Consider the following 23,392-nt stretch of genomic DNA (forward strand, 5'->3'; position numbering starts at 1 on the left):
GGCAGGGTGTTGTGGCCGGGCTCACAAAACTACGTTCCTGTTAGGTGAGAACACGAATGGGCCGCCGGGCAGGCCCACCCTGAGAGGGCCACAACAGGCAGCGGCTTTGCAGAGACCTTCTGGGGCAGTGGCGGGGAGGGCGCTGACAGGCTGCCCTGCCTCCCTTCCTGGGGAGCGGCCCCTGCTTCCTTGGCCAGGATCAAAGGCGCTGGCAGTTTTGAGCACCCGCATTTGCGGGCGCCGCTGAGGGGGTAGCCTGCGTCCCGCCCTGCTTCCCAAGATGCCTTGAAAAGGAACTGAAGACGCACTTGGAGGGGCGGGGGCGGGCTCAGCTTTTCCACCTGGATTCCAGCGGCTCCGGGTGAGGTCCGCTCCACACCCGGCTCTGTTTTATGTTTCATTTCTGTGTCCTGAGAGCTTGGCAACGTGCGCTGGCTTGCCAGGGGGCCGAGGGCGTGTGCTGGCCAAATGCGCGGGCCTTGCCAGGGCCTGCCCAACGGGCCAGGGGCTCCGAGGGGCCAGGGACCCCAGGTTCCCCGGCCGAGCCGAGGGCATCACCGCCCTACAGCCCTTCCCCGCGTCGGGCCCAGACCTCCAGAGTCGGGCGGGGTTCACACGCTGTAACTCAGCCCCCTTTGCTAGGCCAGCGAGAGCGAGTTGGGGGTGCCCTGGAGGAGGGCCTGCGGAGGGTCAGCCGCTCTTCTGCCACACAGGCTGGTATGGGCTGGCCTTTCTCGTTTTGGCCATTTTACTGAGTTCTGGCCCAGTTTCTGCAAAGGCGAAGGCCGGCCCTTCCTGGCAAGCTCGGGCCCGTCTTACCACAGACAGCAGGCTCGTGAGCACCTCCAGGTCCCAGCCACCCCACCGGGCCTTCACGCAGGGACAGAACATTCCCAGCCCAGGGCCACTGCCATCCTGCACCCGGGACGGGGGCTGCAGAGCAGAGAGGGGGACAAGGGGAGGAGGGAGATGAGGGCTGAGCGGCCCTGGGGAGGGGCCCTTGGGGACAGGCTGTGCAGAGGAGCTGAGCCGAAGCCAGGCCTCCAGGTGAGCAGGCCTCACACCACCGACGACAAGATGGGGCCAGAGATGGATGCTCTGCGGCCACAGCGGGGCAGGCCTGGGGAAGGCCTGGGCAGGACCCTGCCCCCCTCCCGGGGGGGCTCTGCCCTCAGGGTGAACTGGATGCCGAGTGTTCCAGGAGGGGGAGGCAAAGACCCCAGCCCCTGCCCGCCCTTCCCAGAGGCTGCGGGCACCTTTGCTCCTCAGGGGAGCTGCGGCCATGGGAGGCTGTGCTCTCATGGGGGGCCTCTTTTCCAGGTCAAATGTTTTATTTGAAGAAACGTGCCTTCTGGAGCCCAGGCCTTTCTAACATTGACCTCAACTCATAAGGAAACAAAACCCAATTTTTCCCAAACCAGCAGCCAACCATCCATGGAAGCAGAAGGCCTTGGGATGGTGGTGGTGGTGGGGGTCCAGGCCTCTGCTTCATGACGCAGGAGCCCCTGTTGCAGGCCCTGCCAGGCAGCCTCCCACTGTGCTCACACCCTCCAGGGACGGGGAGCTCACCACTGCCCTGGGCTGCCCACACCACACACTGAGCCGTCTGAACCGTGTGGAGACCTCACTAGGCGTTGTGTCTAATTCCCACTCTTTGATGGTCCTTGAGTCCTCTGGAGTCACGTGGCAAAAGTCCCCTCCCCTTTCCACCTGATAGTCCTTAGAATTGGAAGAAAGCTTCCAGAAGCGCTCTCTCTCTGCCTGTCTCTCTTTCTCATGCAGTCCAGGGTGTTACAGGAACAGGAACCCCAGGCCTCCCTACCCCCACATCACTGAGCAGAGCACCCAAAGGGGACCACACTGTGGGTTCAGAAGAAGGAGCCCTTAAGCTCCAAGACAATGTGAGTGTGGCTTTTACTTTTCATGACTCGTCTGCCCGGCAGGATCTTTCAAAGTTTCTTCCTTCCAGAATGGTTTGGAATATTTTGGAGGAGCTGAAGCTGCAACAACAGAGTGACAGGCTGGCTTTCAGGCAGGAAACGGGCCAGCAGTGAGGATGGGGCCAGTCTGGCCAGAAGCCACAGGGCCTGCCTGGCCTCGCGTGGATTTCACGCAGGAATCCCAGTTTGGCCCCATATTTCCTCTGGCCTAATTTCTTTGAAACTGGGTACTTCAGCCTCGGTGCCAAAATATCTGCATGCTGTGGTGGCTTTTAGAGAACAGTCACTGGGGATCATCAGAGCACTTGGGAGGGCCTACCGTCAGCCAGCCCGCCAGCAGCTTCCAAGCACCGAGGACTCACAGCCTGGTCCTGGTGTAGAGTGATGCCCAGAGCACGGTCAGGATGGCAGAGCAGAGCCAAGGCGTCCCCAAGGGCCAGTCTCCTGGGTCATGGGTGGGTAACAGGAGCCCCGAATGGGCAAGCCCTCCACCTAGATCGCAAATGTCACTGCGCACCTGTGCACCATGTGCTGAGGGCTGGGAGCTCAGGGGCACAGACTGCCCCTCCCTGGGCTGGCGGGGTTGCTGTGCTGTGGGTCCCCCCCCAGATGGAGAGCCCCTTGAGCCAGGCTGGGCCCGCTGTGCATGCCGAAGGCCCAGCGTCCAGAACAGTAAGGCCTGCTGGAAGGAGAAGGGAGGACATTCCAGAAGACGGAACACAACCCTCCCACCTTTTCTTTTTTAACAAATGAGAAAATGGAAGCTCAGCGTCCAGGAGGTGACTGGCTCACAACCACACAGCTACTTCTACCTCTAAAGCTTCGTGCGGACAGGTGTGGGGGCAGCTGCAGCTGGGAGGGGCCTTACCAATGGCAGAGAGATGTGGAAGGGGTCCTGGGTGGGCAAGCACCTGGCTCAGGCACCCAGCCACGCGGAGGCCACACTGGGTCTAAGAACCCGGTTCCCAAGGACCAGCTTACGATCCTCCAGGTCAGGGGATCAGGGTCTCCGGGGGTGATGGGGGCACTTAGGGGGCCGGCACATCCAGTGGGGCCAGGCCATGGGCTCTCCAGCCCCAGGAAGCACCACGGGGCCCAAGAGGGGCTGATGGGGAATAATGCCCACCTTCCCCAGCACCGTGCGCCTGTAGCCCAGCCCCTTCCCATTTGGCCGTGGTGCTCCTCTCACAACCACCCCCACCTGTACTGTCTGCTGGCGGCTGAGATCATTTAGACACTGGTCACACTCCACATCAGAGACGGAGGGTACCCTGCATCCCCAGCAGTTCCGATGCCCTAACTAGGGCCAGGCCATCTGGCACTCTGACTCCCCATCTTTGCCTGCTCTTCCTGATAAGGAGTGGGGAGGAGACTGAGGGAAAAAAAAATGTCTGAGTCCTTCTCTGACTTCAGCGTTGTAAAGGCTAAAAAGGCATCAGCTTCCACCTTCCCTCTGAGCTGTCCCCAAGGTCCGAGCATAGCACCCCCCAGCCCTGGGAGGTGAATGGCTTTGATCTGTGTGCTAACGCCTGGGGGTGGAACCTGCCCTGGAGGCCAGGCCGAGAGCACCCACTGGGAAATACTGGCCTCTGGGGCGAGCTCGCTTCCCACTCCCCCACCGCGCCCCCCCGCAGCCTGGGGCCAGGCACTCACAAACTCCACAAACTCGCATGTACAAACACCGGCACCAGTGACTCTACAGCTGTGCAAGGTACACTGACCCACTGGAGAAATGTCAGACGGGGCAAGTCCCGTGCACTATCCGGGGACATAGATGAGAAGGTCTGTCTCGGTGCAACTCAGGCTGAAGGTGTGGGGGGGGCGGGCAGGGTGAGGAACCCCTGGGGTCCTTCCCCCAGAAAGACACAGGGATGCCGGGCATCCTCCTTACTCTGACGCCTGTAGCAATTCTTGGTAAAATTCTAGATGATTCTCCACCATCCCTTCCCCCAATTTGCTGTTTGAATTGCACGCCCCCCCGCCCCCCTTGGTGCAGCACATGTTAGCTCAGAGGCCCCGCGTGGACGTGCATATCGGCTACCACTTCTAGGGGAGAGCACAGCCACAGCGTGGCCCTGCTGCCATGGGACCTGCCCCGTCCCAGCCAGCATTTTCTGTGGGTGCTGACGCGCCTCCCTCGCTCGCACTTTTCCATTGGTAATGGGCAAGAGACTCCTGTTGACTAATTTCAACAGCTCCCTGGTTGACTTATTTATGTATTTTTATCTACCTTCCCCAACAACAAGTCGGGCAGAGACAACGGTGCAGGCAGCCTGGAAGTCAGCGCTTCCCCGCGGCCCCATGGCCCGACTCATCTGCGCAGTGGAAAGTTCGGTGCTAATCACTCCCTGGAGGCAGAGGCCCAGCCTCCCACCCTCTGGGGAGGCTGCCCAGCCAGTGAGGTAGGTGTGGGCCTCTGGGACGCTCTGAGTCAACTTCAGGCCCAGCTTTCCCCTGGGGGCTGGGGACCCCGGCTTCCAGGGGAGAGACTGGTGGTGGTGCAGGCACATGCTTCGCTCCCCAGGAGATGATGGACACGGAGGGAGAGACACGGCCCAGAGCTGTGGTGGGGGACGTGTCTGCCAGGCCCCAGCTGGAGGTTCTCTGTCCTCCCGGGAATATCCATACAAGTGAGCTGAGGCGAGAGCTTGCTGGGACTCCCTGGGCCCGGCGGTGAGAGAGGCCTGGAAGTGCCCGCCCCATTCCTGAGGTCCAGGGCTGGGCTTCCTTCCCTGTGACCCTCATCGGGCCTCTGATGGGGCAGGGGGAGGGTGTCACACCTTCCCAGGGGTGTCCCTGCACTTGCTTCTCACCATTTACCACCAAACACAGCACAGGCCTGTCCCGGCTCTTCCCACCAAGAAGTCCTGGCCTTCCCTGGGGCAGGAGCACAGGGCTGGGGGGCATCCTGCCCGTGAAGGGCATGTCACCCCATCCTGCTCTGGGGCCCACCACCAGGCACCCACCTTCGGCAGAAGCTTCTCTCTCCCTCACTTTTCCAACCTAGAACAAAGTAATGGAGCAAATGCTCAAGATGACAATTCTAGGGTTTGGAAAAATCTTGCACCCAACAAATAATTTTTGGGATCACCTGTTGTACCTGTGGTTTCAGGCCTTAAGTGTTGAGTAGAGAAACAAGCACAAAACACTATAGGGCAGAGTCTCTTTCTGCAGACTGGATGGGGGAGACTGCTCCCAGCACGCCAGGAAGGGATGGGCAGGGGCCTTCCTGGAGGAGGAGAGGCCTACGTAGACCTGCAAGGGTGGTCCTGGGGACCTGGCTTCGGGCTGCGCTGCATTGGTCTTGGCCGAGCTGAGCGCCGGGGGGGGCCGAAGGCAGCTAGGCCATGCAGTGCAGCGTCTCTCTGACACCTGAGAGGCAGCCAGTGGCTGGAGGCCCGGGGCCCGGCGTGGAAGAGCATCAGGGGATGGGCACCCTGGCAGTACTGGGAGATGAAACCCCATAAGCCCACAGTGCAGAGGACTGTGTGCCAACTCAGGAGCCGGGGCAGGGCTGTGGAGACTCACCTCTGTATCCCCAGAGGCCTGTGTGGCCCCAGTGGACGCTTACTGGCAATGGCATTGGGGGTGTCCTCTCCCTGCTGTGGGCTGGTCACCCCCTCCTGTCAGGCCTAGGTCCACCAGAAGGGCGTGGCAACCTTGCCCAGCTGCCAGGCCAACTTGCACCCCTGGGCTCAATGGTTGGTGTCCCCAGCGACTGGCTCAGGAGCAGAGGGTGCTGTCTGTCTGGGTGGAAGGGTGACAGGTGTGCTCCTCAGCCCAGATGGCCAGCAAGGCTTCCAGACCCCAGCCCGGAGGCCACCTGGGGATGCAGGCTCACCTGGGCTCCACAAGCCCCTGCCAGGAGGATCCAAAGCCAGGGTGCTCCCCAGGTCTGAGTGTTCCCTGATGGGGGCTCCTGGCCCTGGGCTTCCTGTTACCCCTGACCCCCGGCACAGTCACACCGCTGTTTTCTGGACAATGCACTGAGACACGGACACGGGTGATTCACTACCCGCCGCCGGGGACTCGGTCATTTTGGCAGGCGCCTCCCCATCCCTGCCAGGGTCTGGCACGGACTATTTTTTCCATGTTTAAACAGAAACAAACAAAAGTGATAAGATACTTCTGATGGAGAGAGCTGGAAGTGACAGGGCTCGGAAAAAAAAATTTTTTTTCCACAAATGACAAGAGAACTTAGAGCATAGACTCCAGGCAGGGAGCTCAGCGGCCTGTGCCCTGCCCCTCCCTGCACCCCTGCCCCCCAGCATTCCTGCTGCACCAGGGCTGAAGAAAGCTACCATCTAGTGAGGAAAGAAAACAGGCAATTTGCTCAGAAGTGGGGAGTTCTACTCCTGGGTTTTTGCCAAGACTTGCTCCCCGGGGCTCCTAGACCCGGTCCTAGGACTTGGGAACAGTGACCGTGCAGCCCGGCTGGGGCCTTGTGGGGAACAGCTGCCATCAGGGAACTGCACGGCCGCTGCGGAAATGGGACAGAGACTCAGCCCAGTGCTTTCTTTTCCGACACAACTGAGCTCTTAACCATGAGCCGCTTCAGTATGGAACAAATCAGCATCCAGGTTAGCGTCATTTCCTTAAAAGTCCCCCATCGGTCCTAAGGGGACAAGCGCGTCGCTGCGCCCACTCCCCCAGACAGAGGCCCTGGGCCTGAGCGAACTTGCACCAGCCACCTGCTGTGGGAGGAGCATTGGGCCTTCTCCCCAGCCCAGGGCCCAGGCACAGGGCTCCAAAACAGGTGCGAGAAGGGTGGAGACGACCTGAGGTCCATCCCCTGTGGCCTCCGGGGGGACCTCTTCGCTTCACACACGGCTCCCACAGCCACACTGTTTCTAGGCCAAGGAAGGCCTAGAAGGCGAGCAGCTGTCGGTAGCTCGTACATGCTAGGCAGGTGCTCAGAGCTGCGCTCGACCTTGACGGCAGCTCTGTGAGGGTGGAATGTTCACTTCTGTAGGATAACAAGGTCCAAAGTCATATGAATGGCCAATCTGGTAAGGCTGGGGCTCAAATGTAAGTCTTGTGGCTCTGAGCCACCCCCGCCTTCCTGCCGCCTGCCCCGGGCAATCTTGAGTCTCACTCTTGCACCCTGAGTCCCCCTCAGCCGTCCTGTCTCCATCTGGGGTGGCAAGGTGAGCTCCGCTGTGTCTGTGCCACGAGCACCCTCTATGCCGGGAATCCTGAGTCGGGGACACTGGTGTTCTTCTGGGCGCATGTGCACTGAGCCCCCTTTGCCTCCTTCCCCCCATCAAACCGGCTAGATCTGTGAGTCCGGTGCTGCTCTGCTAAACTGGCTCCCCGAAGGAAAAGAAAAAGCCGTGATTTATAGCGCTTGCCAGTTTCCGTGGTATAAATACTCCCACTGTGGCTGGCGTCCTGCGGGCAGAGCTGGGAAAAGGTGAGCAGCGCAGCCGCATCACCTGCCCGGAGTTGCTGCCAGAGGGCCTGGTGCGGCAGCACAGCGACCATGGAGCAGGCAGGAGGTGACACCCGTGCCCTGAAACCCGCCTGTCCTGTCGGCCAAAGCACACAGCTACCTTGATGGTTGGAGGGTGGGTGGGTGGGGGCAGCAGCAAAAACATGCTCTATTCTTCAGGGTTAAGGATGCAGACAGGGAGATCTGTGATCGAGCAACTGGACTGGGGGAGGGCTGAAAGCGTCACGGAATCGCCCTCGGAACTCTGGGAAAATGGGGTTGGGGGCCCTGTTTTCTTCCATTTGGTCTCCAAAAAAAAAAAAAAAAATCATTCAGCAACACGGAGCTCCGAGCCTAAGATTTCTCTAAAGCCAATTTTCTTGTCGACTGGGCTGTGTCCCATGTCGCACTTGCTGGTGGGTGTGTGGGCATCCGTGCCGTGTGGTGGGGGGGGCTGGGGGGGCTGTTGTCGGCAAGAAGGATGGGACTGTAGGTCGGCTTTCTTTGATCATCCCAAAGGCAGAAGCAGGTGTGTCACCTCCGTGGAAGATGCCAGGCAGCAGGTAAAGAATTTAACAGCTTGTGGGAGTTCTAATTAGATTGCCAATTATAACTCGATTGACCTGCCTGGCTTTGAAAGGCCTGGAAAAATGCATGTTGTCCTTAGGAAGAAGAAGGTTTTTGCTTCTGGTTCGTTCTGGGAGAGCCCCGCGGGGATCGCTTGCTTCCACTTTGGTTCTAGCCCCATGCCTCGGGCTGGACTCCCGCTGCCCCGACGCGCAGGGTGAGAGAAACTCTGTGGGGACGTAGGTCCCTACCCGGGGAGGGGCCACTTTCCACAGGAGACATATGCTTCCTCCTTTCCTGATGAAGACAGACTCCGCGTCATGTGCCATAGGCTCCCTTGCAGGGTGGGCCAGCGGTTTCTGCTTCATTTGGAAGGACATCAGCCAGCGTGGCAATGACGGGTCTAATCAAGACTGACCTCTTGGCAAAGCCAGATCCCAGGCTCTGTGGGGTGTGTGTGTCTAAGACTCCTTGCCCAAAAGGCCTTGGTGGTTATCATTGATGGTCGTCCGCCCTCCCTGGGGACACCGTCACCTGGGAAGAGAATCTGGTCTCAGGCAGACACGGGAGGGGATGTTTCACGTCTGTCCTAGGAACCAAGGCACGTGCAGTCACTGTTAGACGCCGCTGAAGTCCGCCTGGCTCCCACGACGAAGTGATCACATCTGATTCTCCCATCATCATCCCTTCTCACGGAGAAAGACTCGGAGGCCCAGAGAAGTCCCAGGCCCCCAGCTCCTCCGTGTGGAACCATGTCCGTCTCCCACACCCTTCCTCTGCATGGCGGTTTCACGGGCCTCCCATCAAGCACCGCAGGGCCCAGGGCCAGCTGCCCCGAGCCGGGAGCAGAGTGGAGGCTGTAGAGGGCCTGTGACGCTGGCAGGGTCAGGCCCTCGAGGCAGCTGGGTGGGTGGGAAAACTGCAAGTGACCACAAGGTACATTTCCTCACTAGCCAAACTTCTCTCCTGCTCTGCAAGTGTTGGTGCTCCCTCCTTGGGTTCTGCCCTTGGCCTTCTTTCTTTCTCCCTCTCTGATTCACAGTCCAGCTGGGAATGGGTCTCATGTCCTCTCATGGCTTCAGCTGTCCCCTCCAGGCCACCGCGGCTTCCCAACCATGGCCCCTGCCCTGGAAATGCTTCCAGACCCAGGCAGCCACACGACAGGCTTACAACCTCTTTCCCCTAGCTGCCCCTCCTCCTGCGCATCCTCGTACCGTGGAGGTGGTCTCATCCATCCAGGGACCTGCCCCAGGTGGCTGCGAATCACACGAGAACCTTCCAACTCCCTCACCACGCCTCACTGAATCTGCCTTCTCAAAGTCTCTTATCTTGGACTGTCTCTCGGACAGTTACTAGCTGGGCCCCGGCACTCGGGTCTCTTAGCTACCGCCTGACTTATCCTCCACGGCTTTTAGCACCATCTCTCCAAAACGCAAACCTGATCATGTTACTTAGTTTTAAACTGTTTATCTCTCTTCTCTTTTCTTAAGATTTTATTTATTTGAGAGAGAGCGAGAGAGAGCGCACGCGCATGAGCAGGGGGGAGAGGGCTCCGCTGAGTAGGGAGCCTGACTCAGGGCTGCATCCCAGGACCTTGAGATCATGACCTGAGCCGAAGGCAGCCGCTTCACTGATGAGCAGCCCAGACATCCCTAAACTGTTTTAATCTTGAAGAATTTCAAGCATGTGGAAAATCAGAAAGGCTAATGTAATGAGCATCTCCATACCTATCACCTAAATTTAACAACCGTTAACTTCTTTCACACTTGCTTTATCTATTTTTGGGGCAAGAGTTAGTATCTTAAAGAAAATTACAGGCACTGTGACACTTCGTCCCTAAATACTTCAGCCGAAATCTCTTAAAAATAAGGATGCTTCCTTACAGAACCACCCCTCAAAAAATTAATAGCACCTCCTGCCCATCACCTAGCACCTGGCCCCAACGGTCCCATACAGATCTCCAAGAGCTGCTTTGTTTATTATGGACTCAAGCTCCATCCGTCCCCAGCTTGGGAAGAGTCGGCACCTCCACTCAGCTGCTGACACCTGGGCCCTGGGTCACACCTTCGGTGGAGCCGTGTCTGTCCTCCCCCCTGCCCTCCCCATGTGACCAGATAGCCTGTGGCCTGTACCTCCATCTACGGGAGCCCCTGGGACTTTTCCTACACAGGCTCCTGTATGTTTACGGCTCCTCTTCTAGACTCGAGGCTCTAGTCCAGCATCTGGTACGGAGCCGGGCTCTTACACACATTGTGTCATGTAATTGTTGTGACAGTTACCGAGGGGTCACCATGGTGAACACGCGGTAGAGGCAAAGCCACAATAGCACCCGACGCAGACAGACAAGGTGCCCATGTCTGGGTCCCTTCCTGCTCCCAAGCCTCCAGCTGAGGATGTTCTGAAAGAGGCTTAAGAAGAGACAACTCCCGCAAAGATATTTTCAGAGATGGGGGGGGGGGTCCCATAGATACTGAGCAGGTGAGGCCAAGGAGGGATGAGAGTGTCAGTTGGGAAGCCTGGGGGGTGGGCATGGAAGAGGGCAAGTAACCGTTGGGAGGGGGGTGTGCTATAGGCCCGGGAACGCTGGCAGAGGGGCTCTCCAGGGGCCGGGAGCTTTCAGGACGTGGGAGCCTGGATCTGGGAGCTGGGGGGGCCTCAACCCATGGTTCTGTCCTCTTCCCACAGCAGGCTGCTGGGGTCCTGGGGAGGCCCGTGAGGGGCAAGGTCGCCTCTGGACCCCAGGCGGTCTCTCCCCCAGTGCCCCAGAATGGAGCCTCTGTGCACCCACATCCCAGTCCTTGGTTGGCAGCGATTGCTGGCTTCCCGGAGCAGGGGGTGTCTGAGGACCCGGCCCAGAGCAAGCTTCTGTGATCTGTGGGGGGGGGGGGGGGTAGGGGAGAGAGCTGGGCCTGCCTTGGCTCCCAGCCACCACCTTCCTAGGCCCCGAGGGTCTGAGACTTGGTGATATTTGGTATTTTGTCTTTGGGACGTTTGTCATTCCTTTCTCCTGAGTGACCCCTCCCCCCTGGCAACAGGAGGGGTGCCAAAGGCTACCCTGGAGACCCCGCTGTGCCCATGGGGGTTCATAAATCAGTGCTGACACTGCTGACCCAGATGGATGGGGCACGGGGGGAGAAAGGGGTGCCACACGGCACAGGGGCTCCTCTAGGCCAGGTCGGAGGCCAGCGGGGAGACCAAGTCTGGACTCTGGTTGGGGGCAAAAGAGAGAGGATGCAAGTTCCGGGGATGCGGTGTGACCAAGAGGGCCTGGAGCCCTACAGCCCCTCCTCCCCCAGAGAAATGAGCGGGGTTCTCTGGGGCCAGGGTCTGCCCATCTCCTCTCCAGCCCCAGCCAGCACGAGAAGGCAGGTGCTATGGTCCGTATCGCAGACAGAGAATGTGGTGGGCATGGAGCCTTGGGAAGTGAGGGCGTCGGGATTCCAGGTGGGTCTGCCACTCATGGCCCCGCGGCCCCGGCATCAGCATCCCAACCTGTGGAAGGCGGGTGCTCAGACTGGGGAATTTCCTTGTTCTTTTTTTTTTTTTTTTTTTTTTAAATCTTTTATTATTTTTTTTTTATAATTTTTTTTTAAATTTATTTATGATAGTCACACAGAGAGAGAGAGAGAGGCAGAGACACAGGCAGAGGGAGAAGCAGGCTCCATGCACCGGGAGCCCGACGTGGGATTTGATCCCGGGTCTCCAGGATCGCGCCCTGGGCCAAAGGCAGGCGCCAAACCGCTGCGCCACCCAGGGATCCCTTCCTTGGTGTTCTAAATCCCACAATGCCTTAGTGCTCAGGTGAGCATCAGGTCCAAAGACATCCTGGCTGCTTTAGGGCCTCATCCCTGATACTGAACGAAGAAAAGCTAGAAGCAGTACCTGGGAGAAACTTCTGGGGTATCCTCCCAGGAGCACTCAGTGGGGAGTCTCTGGGACCAGCATCAAACGACATGGAAGCCATTGAGGCATGGGACAGGCCAGGGGACACGAGCCCGTGCAAGTGGCCCCGAACCCCACCTTCTTGTGGTGGCAGCCATGCCCTCCTGTTGACCCCCGGGGCAGGCAGCCTTGGGGAGGCAGGTGCTGAAATCCAACGAGGTCTGAAATAAGGCTGGGGAGTTGGGGGCAGCGATCTGGGAACACTCAGAACAATGCAGAGAAGGGCAAACTTGGATCCTGCTGTCTGGTCCAAGCCAGGGAGCCGTGACTGTGGCCAGGCGGGAATGCGATGGAAGTGAAATGCCAAACCGTCCTGGAACAACGGGGCAGGATTTCTAAGAATAAATGGTTTGGGTAGAGTATGTCAGATTTTAAATAATTTTAGATCATAGTCACTAATGAGACACTGAATGGCGCTGTCTGTGATTAGTCATCTAAGACTCTAGCACAGAAAACAGAAATCAACACAGAATTAATTTTCCCCCTAAGCTGCAGCAAAGGAAGGCCCGGTGATGGCCTGTGTTCGGGGCCTGCGCCGGGCCCGCGTTGCTTCTGGGTCTGCGATTTCAGCCCTCGATGGAAGCACAGGGGCCCTGAGGCCGTGTCTCCCCGGCAGCGCTGAGAGGACACCGCAGCTGTAGGAGGGGTCCGAAGAGCAAGCAGAGATGGTCCGCAGGGAGTATCTGTGCACCGACGATGCAGGTTGCGGTGGGAGAGCTTATTGGGGGGTTTGGCAAGAATGGGGGTCGTGAGGCAGACGCAGAAGCCCCCCATTCCCAGGGGGACACTCCTTTCACTCCAAGGATGATACACACACCCAACCAACAGAAAGTGCTTTAAGCTAAAAATTACGTATTTTCAAATGAACGTGAGGACAAAGCTTGAGTCATAAAAAAACCTTTCAGTTACCTGGTTCTTCCCCCAAATCATCTCCAGTCCCTCCCCTTACTCGGATGGTTTGTGCCTCTACCTACCCCAAAACAGGTGCGGACACTGTGCAAACCCAGCTGCGACAGCATGGTTCTCTCTTCCCTCCCAGGAGGAGTCGACCCTCAAAACCAGAGTGAAAGCGAGGGATGTGTCTTGATACCGTGGAAACCAGGGAAGCTACCTGAATCTGGGTTTGGGGTAGGAGTGAGGGTATAAGCAGAGTCTCCCTTGGCCTGGCACCAACATCAGAAGTCGCGCCCTGAACAACACAGCAGGCCTGCCGTTCACAGAGGGAGCCACATGAGATGGGCGAAGGACGAATCCTGAGTCACCATCAAGGGATGAGGGAGCGTCCTTGGGGAGAGGTGATGGGGGTGGAGGGATGCCGGCAACTTCACAAGGGAATTTGTCTGAACAGAGGGCGTGAGGTTTCGCTGTTTTTCTCAAATAAAAAATGATATTTAATGACATTAGTATGGTGCACGGGGGCCAGAGGACAAGGCTGCTCTAGGCCGGGGAGACAAGCTCCCCACCCCCCTTGGCACTCCCAAGGGCAGAGGCTGTCACCTTCTTGGACACTGGCGGGGACCTGGGCCTCTGGAGAGTCCAGGGCCTGGGAAGGGGCTCTCTGTGTTGGAGGTGGGGCTACCGCCTGGATCTGTACCACCCCAATCCCATGGCACTGCTGTGTCAGCATGCCTGCCTTGGTGTCCCAGGCTGCCTGGGGATGGCCGTTTCAGCCCCCCAGGCACCTGTCTCTGGGTCAGGCCGTAGAACCTGGCATTTGGCTTTGAGGGTGAGCGCCTCTGGGGAGGAGGGGCGGTGAGAGGGCACCAGGGGTCCCTCCAGGAAAAGTACCATTCTTTAGAAGTTACCATTTCAAATCTTAGCCTGAAACTAGGCCTCTCATGGGCATGGTTGTGGTAGGTCAGCTTCTAAGGGGGTGATCTTCTCTGACCGAGCTGAGGGAGACAGATAGAGACCACCAAGGGACACACATGGGCCTGGGAAGGCCACGGCAGACCCCAGCAGGGCGGCCTGGATACTGTTCCCCAGCAGTCTCTGGCCTGAGGATGGTGAGCCCTGCAGTCCCAAAGAAGAACATACTTGGGGACCACAGGGCAGAGTGCATGAACCTGAAAGGGGCAGTCGCTGCTCCCCACTCCAGGGTCCCAGGGCTGCCCCTCAGGCCTTCGACCATATTGGGCCTCCGAAGCAGGGGCTGCAGGTCAGCCTGGGGAGCCCCACCTTACAGCACAACACACTCCCTTTGAGATCTGGCCTATAATACACTCCCATCCTGTCGCATTAATGAGCTGCCTTGGCCTCCATGGTCTCACACAAAATTACGTACCGTGTCCCCCAGCCCCTGTCCACGTTGGAAGGGACAGTGCTAAGGCCAAGCCAACAACATCCACAGGCCTCTGCACAGTTAAGCTGATTATTTAAACACAATCCTGCTCCAATGATATTTGCCCAAAATCTATTCAAGGGAAATAGCACCCAGTGCCCTGGGGGGGGGGGGGGAGGTTCGCTTGCAAAAGGGTAACAGTGGCATCTGTCAAGGTCAAGCTGGCCTTTGAACCAGTTTTCCCCCTCTCCCTGACCCACAGATCTACCTGCTGCCCCTGGTCTGTGCCCTTCCCCCAAAGCACAGATCCGTGAAGCGAGCACGCTATGTTGGTTCAACAGGTGCTTCAATGGAGGGGAGTCAAGGGGCTGGGGACCCCTCTGCTGGTGGGTGGGCAGGTGTCAGGAAAGGCTTCTCAGGGGCATGGCACTTGAGCTGGGCTCCATGGCAGGTTCTGCTTTGTTCAGGACCACGGTCTGACCCCCACCCTCTGTGCCCCAGCCCAGCAGCCCTACTTGGCCCCCTCCCACACCCCAGCCCAGCCAGGAGACATGCTTCCTGTCTCTGCCTGCAAGGCACACGCCCCCTTCCTATATCTTTCAACCCCAATAAGCTGGGCTACAGGCTCCAGAGAAACAGAAAGGAAGACATCAAGGCAAAAGCATGTGCTTTTGGCCAAGCACGTGCCATCATCTATGCTTATTTCGGCTCCTCCGGCTGCTGAAATTTGGTTCAGAAGGAAAGCCACACCCGTGGGCAGATCTTTTGGAAAAGAGATGCCTGTCTTGCTGTCAGGGCTTCCATCATAGACGCGACCCAAATTACAGAGGACAGCAACATTCACAGCTAATGTTTATGGCATGCTATGTGGCCTGAATTAACTTTTTTTTTTTCCCCAAGATTTTATGTACTTATTTGAGAGAGAGAGAGAGCACAGAGGGAGAGGGAGAGGGGGATGCAGACTCTCCGCGGAGCAAGGAGCCCAATGTGGGGCTCGATCCCAGGACCCCGGGATCATGACCCAAGCCGAGGGTGGACGCTTCACCGATGGAGCCCTCTGGGTGCCCCTGTATTAGCTCATCTAACCACACGGTAACACCATCAGGGACACTCTGGTTAGCCCTAACGGCTGATGGCATGGACGGACAGGTAGCTGAGGGACTTCTCCCAAGCCATGCTGCTGGTCGGGACAAGGCTGGGATGTGAACCTGGAACCCCGGCAAGTGGGACCCAGCGCCAGGCTCCCCTTCCCTCACCCCTGCCACCTCTGTGCTGTGCTGTCACTTGAGCTGTAGACGCCTGGGTGACTCCTCAAATGTCCACACTTAGCATCGCCCAGCCCTGGTTCTGCTCCTAACATACGACGCGGCCTGGGGTGGGTCCTGGAGAGCAGGTTCCCCAGCGGCAAAGTCACGGGTGAGGATACTAGGGACAGAGTCTTGTCCACTGAAGGGTCCTATCAAGCAGCACACGGATGTGGAGGGAGGGAGGACAGCTAGACGGTGCAGCAAGTCCTTCTTCAAAGAAAAACATTGCTCTTCTCAACGTTAAAATCCTTTTTCCTAAAGCCCAGGAAGTACGTCAGATGCAATGAATGGATACAAGCGCCTTCTCGCTGGACTAGGCAAGGTTAGGCTCCTGCCCACCATTCCGCCGGGAGGAGGGAGACGGAGACTCTGCAGAACACCCTCTGCGCGGTGTGCCTGCACCCCAGGCCCGGTCACCAGCCTGACGGACAGATCAGACAGACAGATGCACAGACACAGGCTGCCCGCTTCGGGGTCACCGCGCGAGCTCCTCACCGGCTCACCGCGTCCCTTCTCCAACAGATGCCCAGATTCAGAAGTATGCTTCCAGCGTATGAAACGTGAGACACAAGCAACATCCCTCCAAATCTCGTCAGACAGACGGACACGTGAAAAGACGCGTGCGAGAAAATGAGCCGAGTTCGGTCACTTGGCAGGGCAAGCTGCCCGCGGCCAGCCTGAGCCCCCCAACCTCGAACCCTCTCTTCGTCCCACGGCTTGGCCTGCGCGGGGATCAGGCCTTCCTCCAGGAAGCACACGCACCTGGAAGGGACTCCGGGTCCCCGAGAACTTCTCTGAGCACTGTCGCCAGCCAAGTTGGGGCAAATCAAACCTCAGGGCTGTGAAAACAGCTTAAAATGTCATGAGGGCCCATAAGCCCCGACCTGCCGCGCTGGGCGCCGAGGTCCTCCCTCCAGACCCGCTGCCCGCGTCTCCCTAACATGCCCTCTGCCAGCGGCCCGGCCCTTCTGCCAGCCGCGTACTAACGTGCTCACTCCCTTGGGACAGAAGTACGACGCCACTTCTGACGTTTTAACGTTACTCCAGACTCCTGATGTTTCAGAAGACCTAGGACCGCGGAGCAAAGCCTCAAAGATGGCCTGTGATGAGACCACCCGCATGCAGCCACCCCGACTGACCTCGGGGGTTGTCATGCCCTAGGATCCTCCCACAGAAGGCAAGGCCTCAGCCACTCCTAGGGTGGACAGCCTGACCCAACCCGGCACCCCCAGCCGCCTCCCTTCTCAGCCACCTTCCCCTTTCCGTGGGGAGCTCCACCAAAGGCCCCTCCCCACGACTTCCTCCGCTGGCACAGGTGGAGGACTGTACCGCCCTCCCCACTCTTCTATCCACCCTCCTCTGGGTGCCTCACGGCCTTCGGTCCCTTTCTAGGTCTTGTCCTGGGAACGTCGACATTCAAGAGGATGGCCCCTTGGTGCTTCTAGCCTGTATTTTCTCCTCTCTGAGGAACAGCTCTGCATGATCACGGTCTCTGTCGTACACGACGGGCTCTGGGTGAAGGCTGGTCCCTCGGGATGACATGCCAGCCCTCCCCCTGCCCCCTGTGCACGTGCGGGCTCTGGCTCACCCCCAGCCTCGTACTCCCCTGGGCTGGGTGCCCCTGCAGCTCATGGCCCTCCTGGGATCTCCACCTCCTTGTCCCACATGCTGTCCACTGTGTGGAGCCCTGGATGACCTCCGCCACCTGCCTGTTTCGCACCTTTCCTCACCCTGTCGAGTGCTCTGGAGGAAGGCGTGTTTTCCCACTAATCCAGTCTAACATACACTCATTTCTCAGCCATACTTTCCCCTCCCAGGGAGCCTTAGCAGCTCCTCTCCACACGGCCTGCTTGGCTCCCTGCCACGTGTGTTCCTCTCCTCCAAGTTTTTGCCCCTTTTTTGCCCTCCAATCTCGAGCACTGCCCCCAAGAGTCCAGGCTGATGTTACCACATGTTAAGCAGATGCCCCTGTTTGCAAAGCCTGTCCCGGTCCTGGTAGTTCTGTCCTCGGCCTGGGTGGTCCTGCCCAGGGAGGCTGTGCTCCTGCCCTGAGCCTCCGACAGCCCTGCTGCCCCCACTCCTGACTCCAGATCACAGGACAACTGGTGCGGAGACGGTTGCTCCGTGTTGCATTAATTCATTCTGGGTGCTGGGAACGAAACGGGGTATGCAAATGTATGTAAATGTAGTCACTTATGCAAAAATGATTTGAAAATATGCCTTTAGAGTCTCTGGAAGAAGGCTGATGACTGAATGCCCTCCCTGGTCAACCACGTTACTTTGTAATTCGTTATCCCTTCTGCTCACGGCTCCCCCCACCTGCCCACTCTCAGCCCTCTGCCTCCTTGTCTGGTGCCAACTCATTATTAATGTAAACACATGATGTCTCCTCTCCCCTCTCTCTATATGTGAATTTAAACACACTGATGAAGGCTCGAACTATGAGAAAAGTGTTAATTTTCACGGCGGTGGAACGTCCATTTCTTTCGTCAAGTCTGACCTTCTATTAACTTTAACGGGTAGCGCCTGCCTCCCAGGCCTCACTGCCTCCTTTGCCGTGTTACGGGGCGTGCGCTCCTGCTTACGTACCGGCTCCCGCCGCAACAACCCTAGAAATGAGCGAATCATCGCTCTTCTCCGAACCAACGAGCTCCTGACCGTACTCAGTTCTCTGTCGCTGGCTGCCACCTGGGCTCCACCTGCAGTGGTCTCCGCTTCCTTCCTCCACAACAGCTCCCTCCAACTGTCCCTCCAGCTCCCCTCCTTCCTCCCTGAGCCTAGCCGTGCCACCGCCACCGGCACAGACACACTTTCCATTGTTTTTTTCTGTGATGGGCCTGCAACCGGGTCCTTCCCCGGAACTCCCTTGGTGGGTTCTCTGGTGGTTTCCCTGTCTCCAAGGCCTTCTCACTTGGCTCTTCTGAGCCTCGCCCTGACCTGGCCCAGCCCCTGGCTTGCACACTCCTTGCCCTGAGTGCCAGGCAGGGTGTCAGGCTCTTGGCCGTTTCCAGCCCCGTCCGCCACAAAAGTCTCGAGCCCCTGGCTCTTCCCTGGAACTCAGCCTGGTAAAAAAGGGCATTGGGTCTCTCTGCTGACCCCTCCCCTTAACTTAGGGGCCTGCAAACCCGTCTGGTTTCCATAGGGGCAGAGGTGGGACCTTCTGTGTCCTGATAAGAGGTTTCCGTTCTACGATTTGTCTGGTGCTAAAATGACCCCCGTGCATACATCTGAGGACACTGGGCAGCAAGAGGGTGACGTGCCCTTGGTCCCCAAGCCAGGAAGTGACAGAGCTGGGATTCTGATCTCACACCCCTTCCAGCCTGGGGCCTCATCCTTGGCTTTGAGGGTACACTGCAAAGGCCACCTTCGTCCTTTCTTAGCCCCCAAGCTGTAGAAACACAGCTTTCCTGCACGGCCTGGGGATGGAGGCAGGAAAGATGTGTTGGGGGCGGGGGCAGGGGCATCTGGGGAACACAGGGCAGGGTGCATCTCTTACACAGTCACCAAGAAAGAGCCATCCAAGCTGTCCTTTGGGAGTCACACTGATCACAGTCACCGCTGAGCGGTATGAGAATCCAAGGATCTAAACTCCTTAACATTTGTAGGCCTGCTGGTCTCAACCTGTCTCCAGTCTGGGCGGTTTCTGAATATACTGGGACGCATTGAGAGAAGTCTTCAGCGTTTGATTACTCTTTTCTGGGGGCAAGGATGCCCCCGAGCCAGAAGAGGCTTAACCGTTGCCTGAGGGTCAACTCACCTGGGCCCAGCTCACAGGCTCCCCTGGCTGGGTGCTCAGCAGCTCCTTTGGAAAGGAAAGCGCCTGACATTTGTTGGGGAGCTCGGGTGTCTCGAAAACCTCCAAAGGTGAAACAGAAAACTTTCCCAGTGCGATTTTCCTATTTGATCTTTTGTCTCATGTGTTCCCCTCAGGGATGAACAAGAAATACTTGTCTGAATAATTCATAGGCCCCGAGGTAGAAACAGGCTGCTCCCTTTTTCTTTCTTTCTTTTTTTTTTTTTTTTTGCTCCTTTTCAATAAAAAGGCTGGGTACACAGTGTTGGTGATAGCTCTTCTGCGACGCTCTAGCGAAAGCGCAGAGATCTGAAAAGCTCTTTACAAATCACTCTTACAATAGAGAGACAGAAATTAAAAGCCATGTAATATTTTTAATCAAACAGACTAATGTTTGGATAATATGTAAAATTATTTATAAAGCTGTACTGAGCTACAAAATGCTCATAAAGGGAAGGTGGAAAAAAATCAAGGAGCTGTAATTATGGTAAGGTCTGATTTATTTTTAAAACTGAAAACCAGTAGTTAGTTATTTTTGAAACTGCTGAGCCCCTTGCACATTTTGCACTATGACTATGAGAGATGGAAGAGATCAAGGGCTTTGGGGTCCTTCCGAGAACGCTTTACTTCTTAGGTACAAAACTGTACACTCCTAGAGCTGGATGACACTCACCGTCCACCTTGGTTGCTTTGTTTTCATTTTATGGAAAGAAAAACGAGTGCAGATGGCTTAGGGTCTTTCTCCCCAAAGATAAAGAGTGAGTGACTGACCCCACAGGGTTGGTTCTCGGACCCCCTGTCCAGTGTTCGCTCTTCGTACGGCACACTAACCCTGATTACGGACACCAGGCTCCCAAGGGCCACCTCGGTTTCACTCTAAGGTTCCTTCTTCCTGCGGGTGATTGAATCCAACATAGCCTTCCACTGAGAAAGAAGCACAAATCCTGGCCCCCGGCCCTGGCACGCAGGCCCAGAGAAGCCGTATGGCTTTCCATTGGCCACTCAGACTTTGGTGACTTCTTAGTTACGGTTCAGGCTCTCATGGGAAGACAAAAGACCACCGGCTTTGTGGGGGCAGCTGTGCTCAATACACGTGCCTGACGCAGAGTGGTGACGGGAACTCTGCAGACTATTAGTCTGCCCCACACTAACCGAAACCCAGGCAGAGGGACAGCTGGCTCTGGGCTGGGAGACAGCAGATCAGGGGAGCAGCCCCAGGCTTCTGGCCTGGGCACCTGGGAGGGGTGCATGTGCACTTCTGGGGGGGCCACCACACTTGTACGCAGTGTGGAAACTAGGTGACCTACCTGGATCCTCCCTCCTTGGATGGGCTGCCCCTGCTGGCCAGTGGCCTCGGAGACAAGCTAGAGTCTCCTTGGGGTGTGGACAGCCCTCGAGCAGCACAGAGACTAAGGTGACAGAGGCAGTGCCCGGGGACCCAGTGAACCCCCCCCCCCCGCACCCCTTGAGAGAACGGGACTGCTAGGGAGGGCTGTTAAGGCTGAGCACTGCCAACACCCAGGGCCCCGGCTATGTGAGCCACATGGCCATGGCACTGCTGGCTCTGTGCAGCATGACAGCCTGGCAGGCTAAGTGCAGGGCCTTCCAACCGCAAGAGGGTTCAGGGGTCATGAGCCGCCTGCTGCTTCCAAGGGGTGCTCCCAGTCCAGGAGGAGGGTCCCGGCCCGGCTCAGAGACTCACCAGTCGCTGCATGCTCTTCACGTGGGTGGGGCTGATGGATAAGGCTTCTTCGTACCACCGCCGGGCTTCATCGAGGTTTCCCCGGAGCTCAGCAACCTGGCCACGCATGTACAGGACGTTGTGGGACATCGGGAAGAGGTTGGCAGCTTCCTGAGTACAGGCCGTGGCTTCTGCGGGCTTCCCGATGCCAATGTAGACCTCGGCTGTGGGGAGAGAGCAGAAGGCAGATGCTGTTCCGGTTCGCTGTCCTTTGGAGGCTCTGTGAAAGGCCGTGATTCTGGTTGGGAGCATTTGCAGCCCCCCTGGGCCCCACGGGACTCTGGAATATGCAGGACCCCAAGCCAGCCAGTCCCCCAGCTCGACTGGAGACAGCTGCAGGCTGACACTACTTCTCGCCCCCTGTCCTGAGGGGACTCGTCACTCCTGCTATTGGGTCTCGGAGAGGACATGTGTCACCATCAGCCAGAGGGGACTTAGGGCTGTCTGCCTCTGCCCCCCTATGAGGACATGCTCACTCAGGGCCCACCTAGAGTTCCTGGGGATCTGGGCCGCCTGCCCTCAACTCTGACACCTTTGGGGATAAGCCGAACGAAGGGCAAGTAAAGTGATGCACACAGCACCCAGAGCAATCGCTCTGCCCTCCAGCCTGTTCTCCTGATGCTGGGCAGCATTCACAGGGAGAGGCCGTGATGGGATGACAACCAGTGAAGGTCACCACACCCCGTGACTAGTAACGTCCAGCACAGACACAGTCTGTTGAATACCAAGCTGTCACTTTCAAAAAAGCAGGAAAATGACCCTCCGCCCAGGAAATGACCCTCTGAGGCCTCAGTGCTCTCCTATGGGGTCCTGAGTTGCTGCAGCTCTGGCCACCTGCCTGTCTCCTGGGCACACTCAAGTGCCCTGTGATCCTAGCACCACCATTTTAATGGTGCCAGGCCTGTGTCTTCAAGGACATCGGACACTCCTCCTCCATCCTTGGCCATATGGGCCCGGATGACTGCCCGGAGTCCTCCTCGGTGGCTGGTATGCTCTGGGCCCTTCTCCTACCTCTAGGGCAGCCCTGGCTCATGGGTTCCTGCCTGGACCACTGACCCTCCACTCCCAGCAGCCAGAAACGTCTGCACCTACACCTCGATTTACCCACAGGGTGATGTATTACGTATAGTAGGATGCAGGCCAGAACAACACAATGCAAAAATAGAAAGGTTTTGCTATTTTCCCTGTGTGGCCCTCCCGAGCCTCTTCTGGAGGCCACTTTGGAGTTGCCTCGACTAGGGCAGGGAGGTTTACCCCATTTGTGTCCCGTGATGTATGTGCGCCCCTCTGGAATGGAGGCTGTGAGCCACGTGAGCCCAGGGACCGTGTCTGTGCCGCTCACTGCTATGAGAACAGCGCCCGGCACAGTCAGGGCTCAGGAAACACTTGCTGAATGAATGAATGAATGAATGAACGATAACAGTCAAAGTAACAGTAGCTAACATGCACTTTGTGCCAGGAGGTGCTCTCAAGTCTCTCTTTTTTTCAATTTTAAAGATTTTATTTATTTATTCATAGGGAGAGGCAGAGATACAGGCAGAGGGAGAAGCAGGGCCGGGATCATGCCCTGAGCCAAAGGCAGATGCGGACCACTGGGCAGCCCAGGTGTCCCTCTCCTTTCATCTGCATATGGTCCACAGGATCCCAGTGCCTGGCACCATCATACAGATGAGGTAACAACCCATTCCAGATCCCAGGCCAGCTAGAGGCAGATCTTGGCTTGGGGCCTGAACAGTGTCTCCCCTGCCCCCAAGTAACGTTCATATGGATCCCTTGGCCTGGAATTTGGAGCCCTCGGTGGTGCCTGGCTCTGTCGCCCTTACTAAACTGTGTACCCACTGTCCCCGATGCCCCGGGCTCCCTTGAGGCCTGCTCAATGCCTACCCGCCTGGGCAGCCGTCTCTGACCCAGGCGTCCCCTCCGAGGGAGGCCAGCCTCTGTACTCTCTGGGGGCCGTGGCCCTGCATGAGTTTCTGAGGGGGGCCTGGGTTTGCTCCTGGATGGCAAGCCTTCTATCTCCCCACCTCAGGCTTCGAACCCTGAGGCTGGCAGAGGGCAGGTGTGTAGCTGACTGACCTCAAGCACCCTGGATGGCCCTTCTCCTAAAGCAGCCCCTCTGTCCTGGAGATCACGTCCACCAATGACAGACTCCTCAGGCTTGGTCGGGGGGCCTCGGGGAACATGGGCCCGTACCTCCTGTCTGTTCTTCCAGCCTGTGGGCCGCTTCCTGGACAGGGGAGCCCCCAGGGTGCTCACAATGCAATGTGACAGGCCGCCCCCTGCCAGCTGAGGCCCAAGGGCAGCAATGCAGGTGCAGCACCGGCCTCACTCACCTCCCGTGGAGGTCCAGCTCCCCAGGTGTTCACTAAGCACCCATGACACGCGGGGAC

General features: G+C 57.8%; 1 protein-coding gene and 1 long non-coding RNA gene across 7 annotated transcripts in view; one reads left to right on the plus strand and one right to left on the minus strand.

Annotated features, from left to right (window-relative positions):
• TTC7B (tetratricopeptide repeat domain 7B) overlaps positions 1 to 23,392 on the minus strand; it is a 250,710-nt gene that overhangs the window by 9,248 nt on the left and 218,070 nt on the right. For all 6 annotated transcript variants that reach the window (XM_038545550.1, XM_038545552.1, XM_038545551.1 and 3 more), the window contains one exon: positions 20,964 to 21,166. In XM_038545550.1, coding sequence (XP_038401478.1) covers positions 20,964 to 21,166 — 203 coding nt within the window. The remainder of the gene's footprint in view (positions 1 to 20,963; positions 21,167 to 23,392) is intronic.
• Positions 10,499 to 13,278, plus strand: LOC111097144. The gene is made up of 3 exons (XR_005363696.1): positions 10,499 to 11,382; positions 11,547 to 11,739; positions 12,370 to 13,278. It is a non-coding gene; the product is annotated as an uncharacterized LOC111097144 (long non-coding RNA).

This window comes from Canis lupus, chromosome 8, assembly GCF_011100685.1.
Source record: "Canis lupus familiaris isolate Mischka breed German Shepherd chromosome 8, alternate assembly UU_Cfam_GSD_1.0, whole genome shotgun sequence".
NCBI classification, from domain to species: Eukaryota; Metazoa; Chordata; class Mammalia; order Carnivora; family Canidae; genus Canis; species Canis lupus.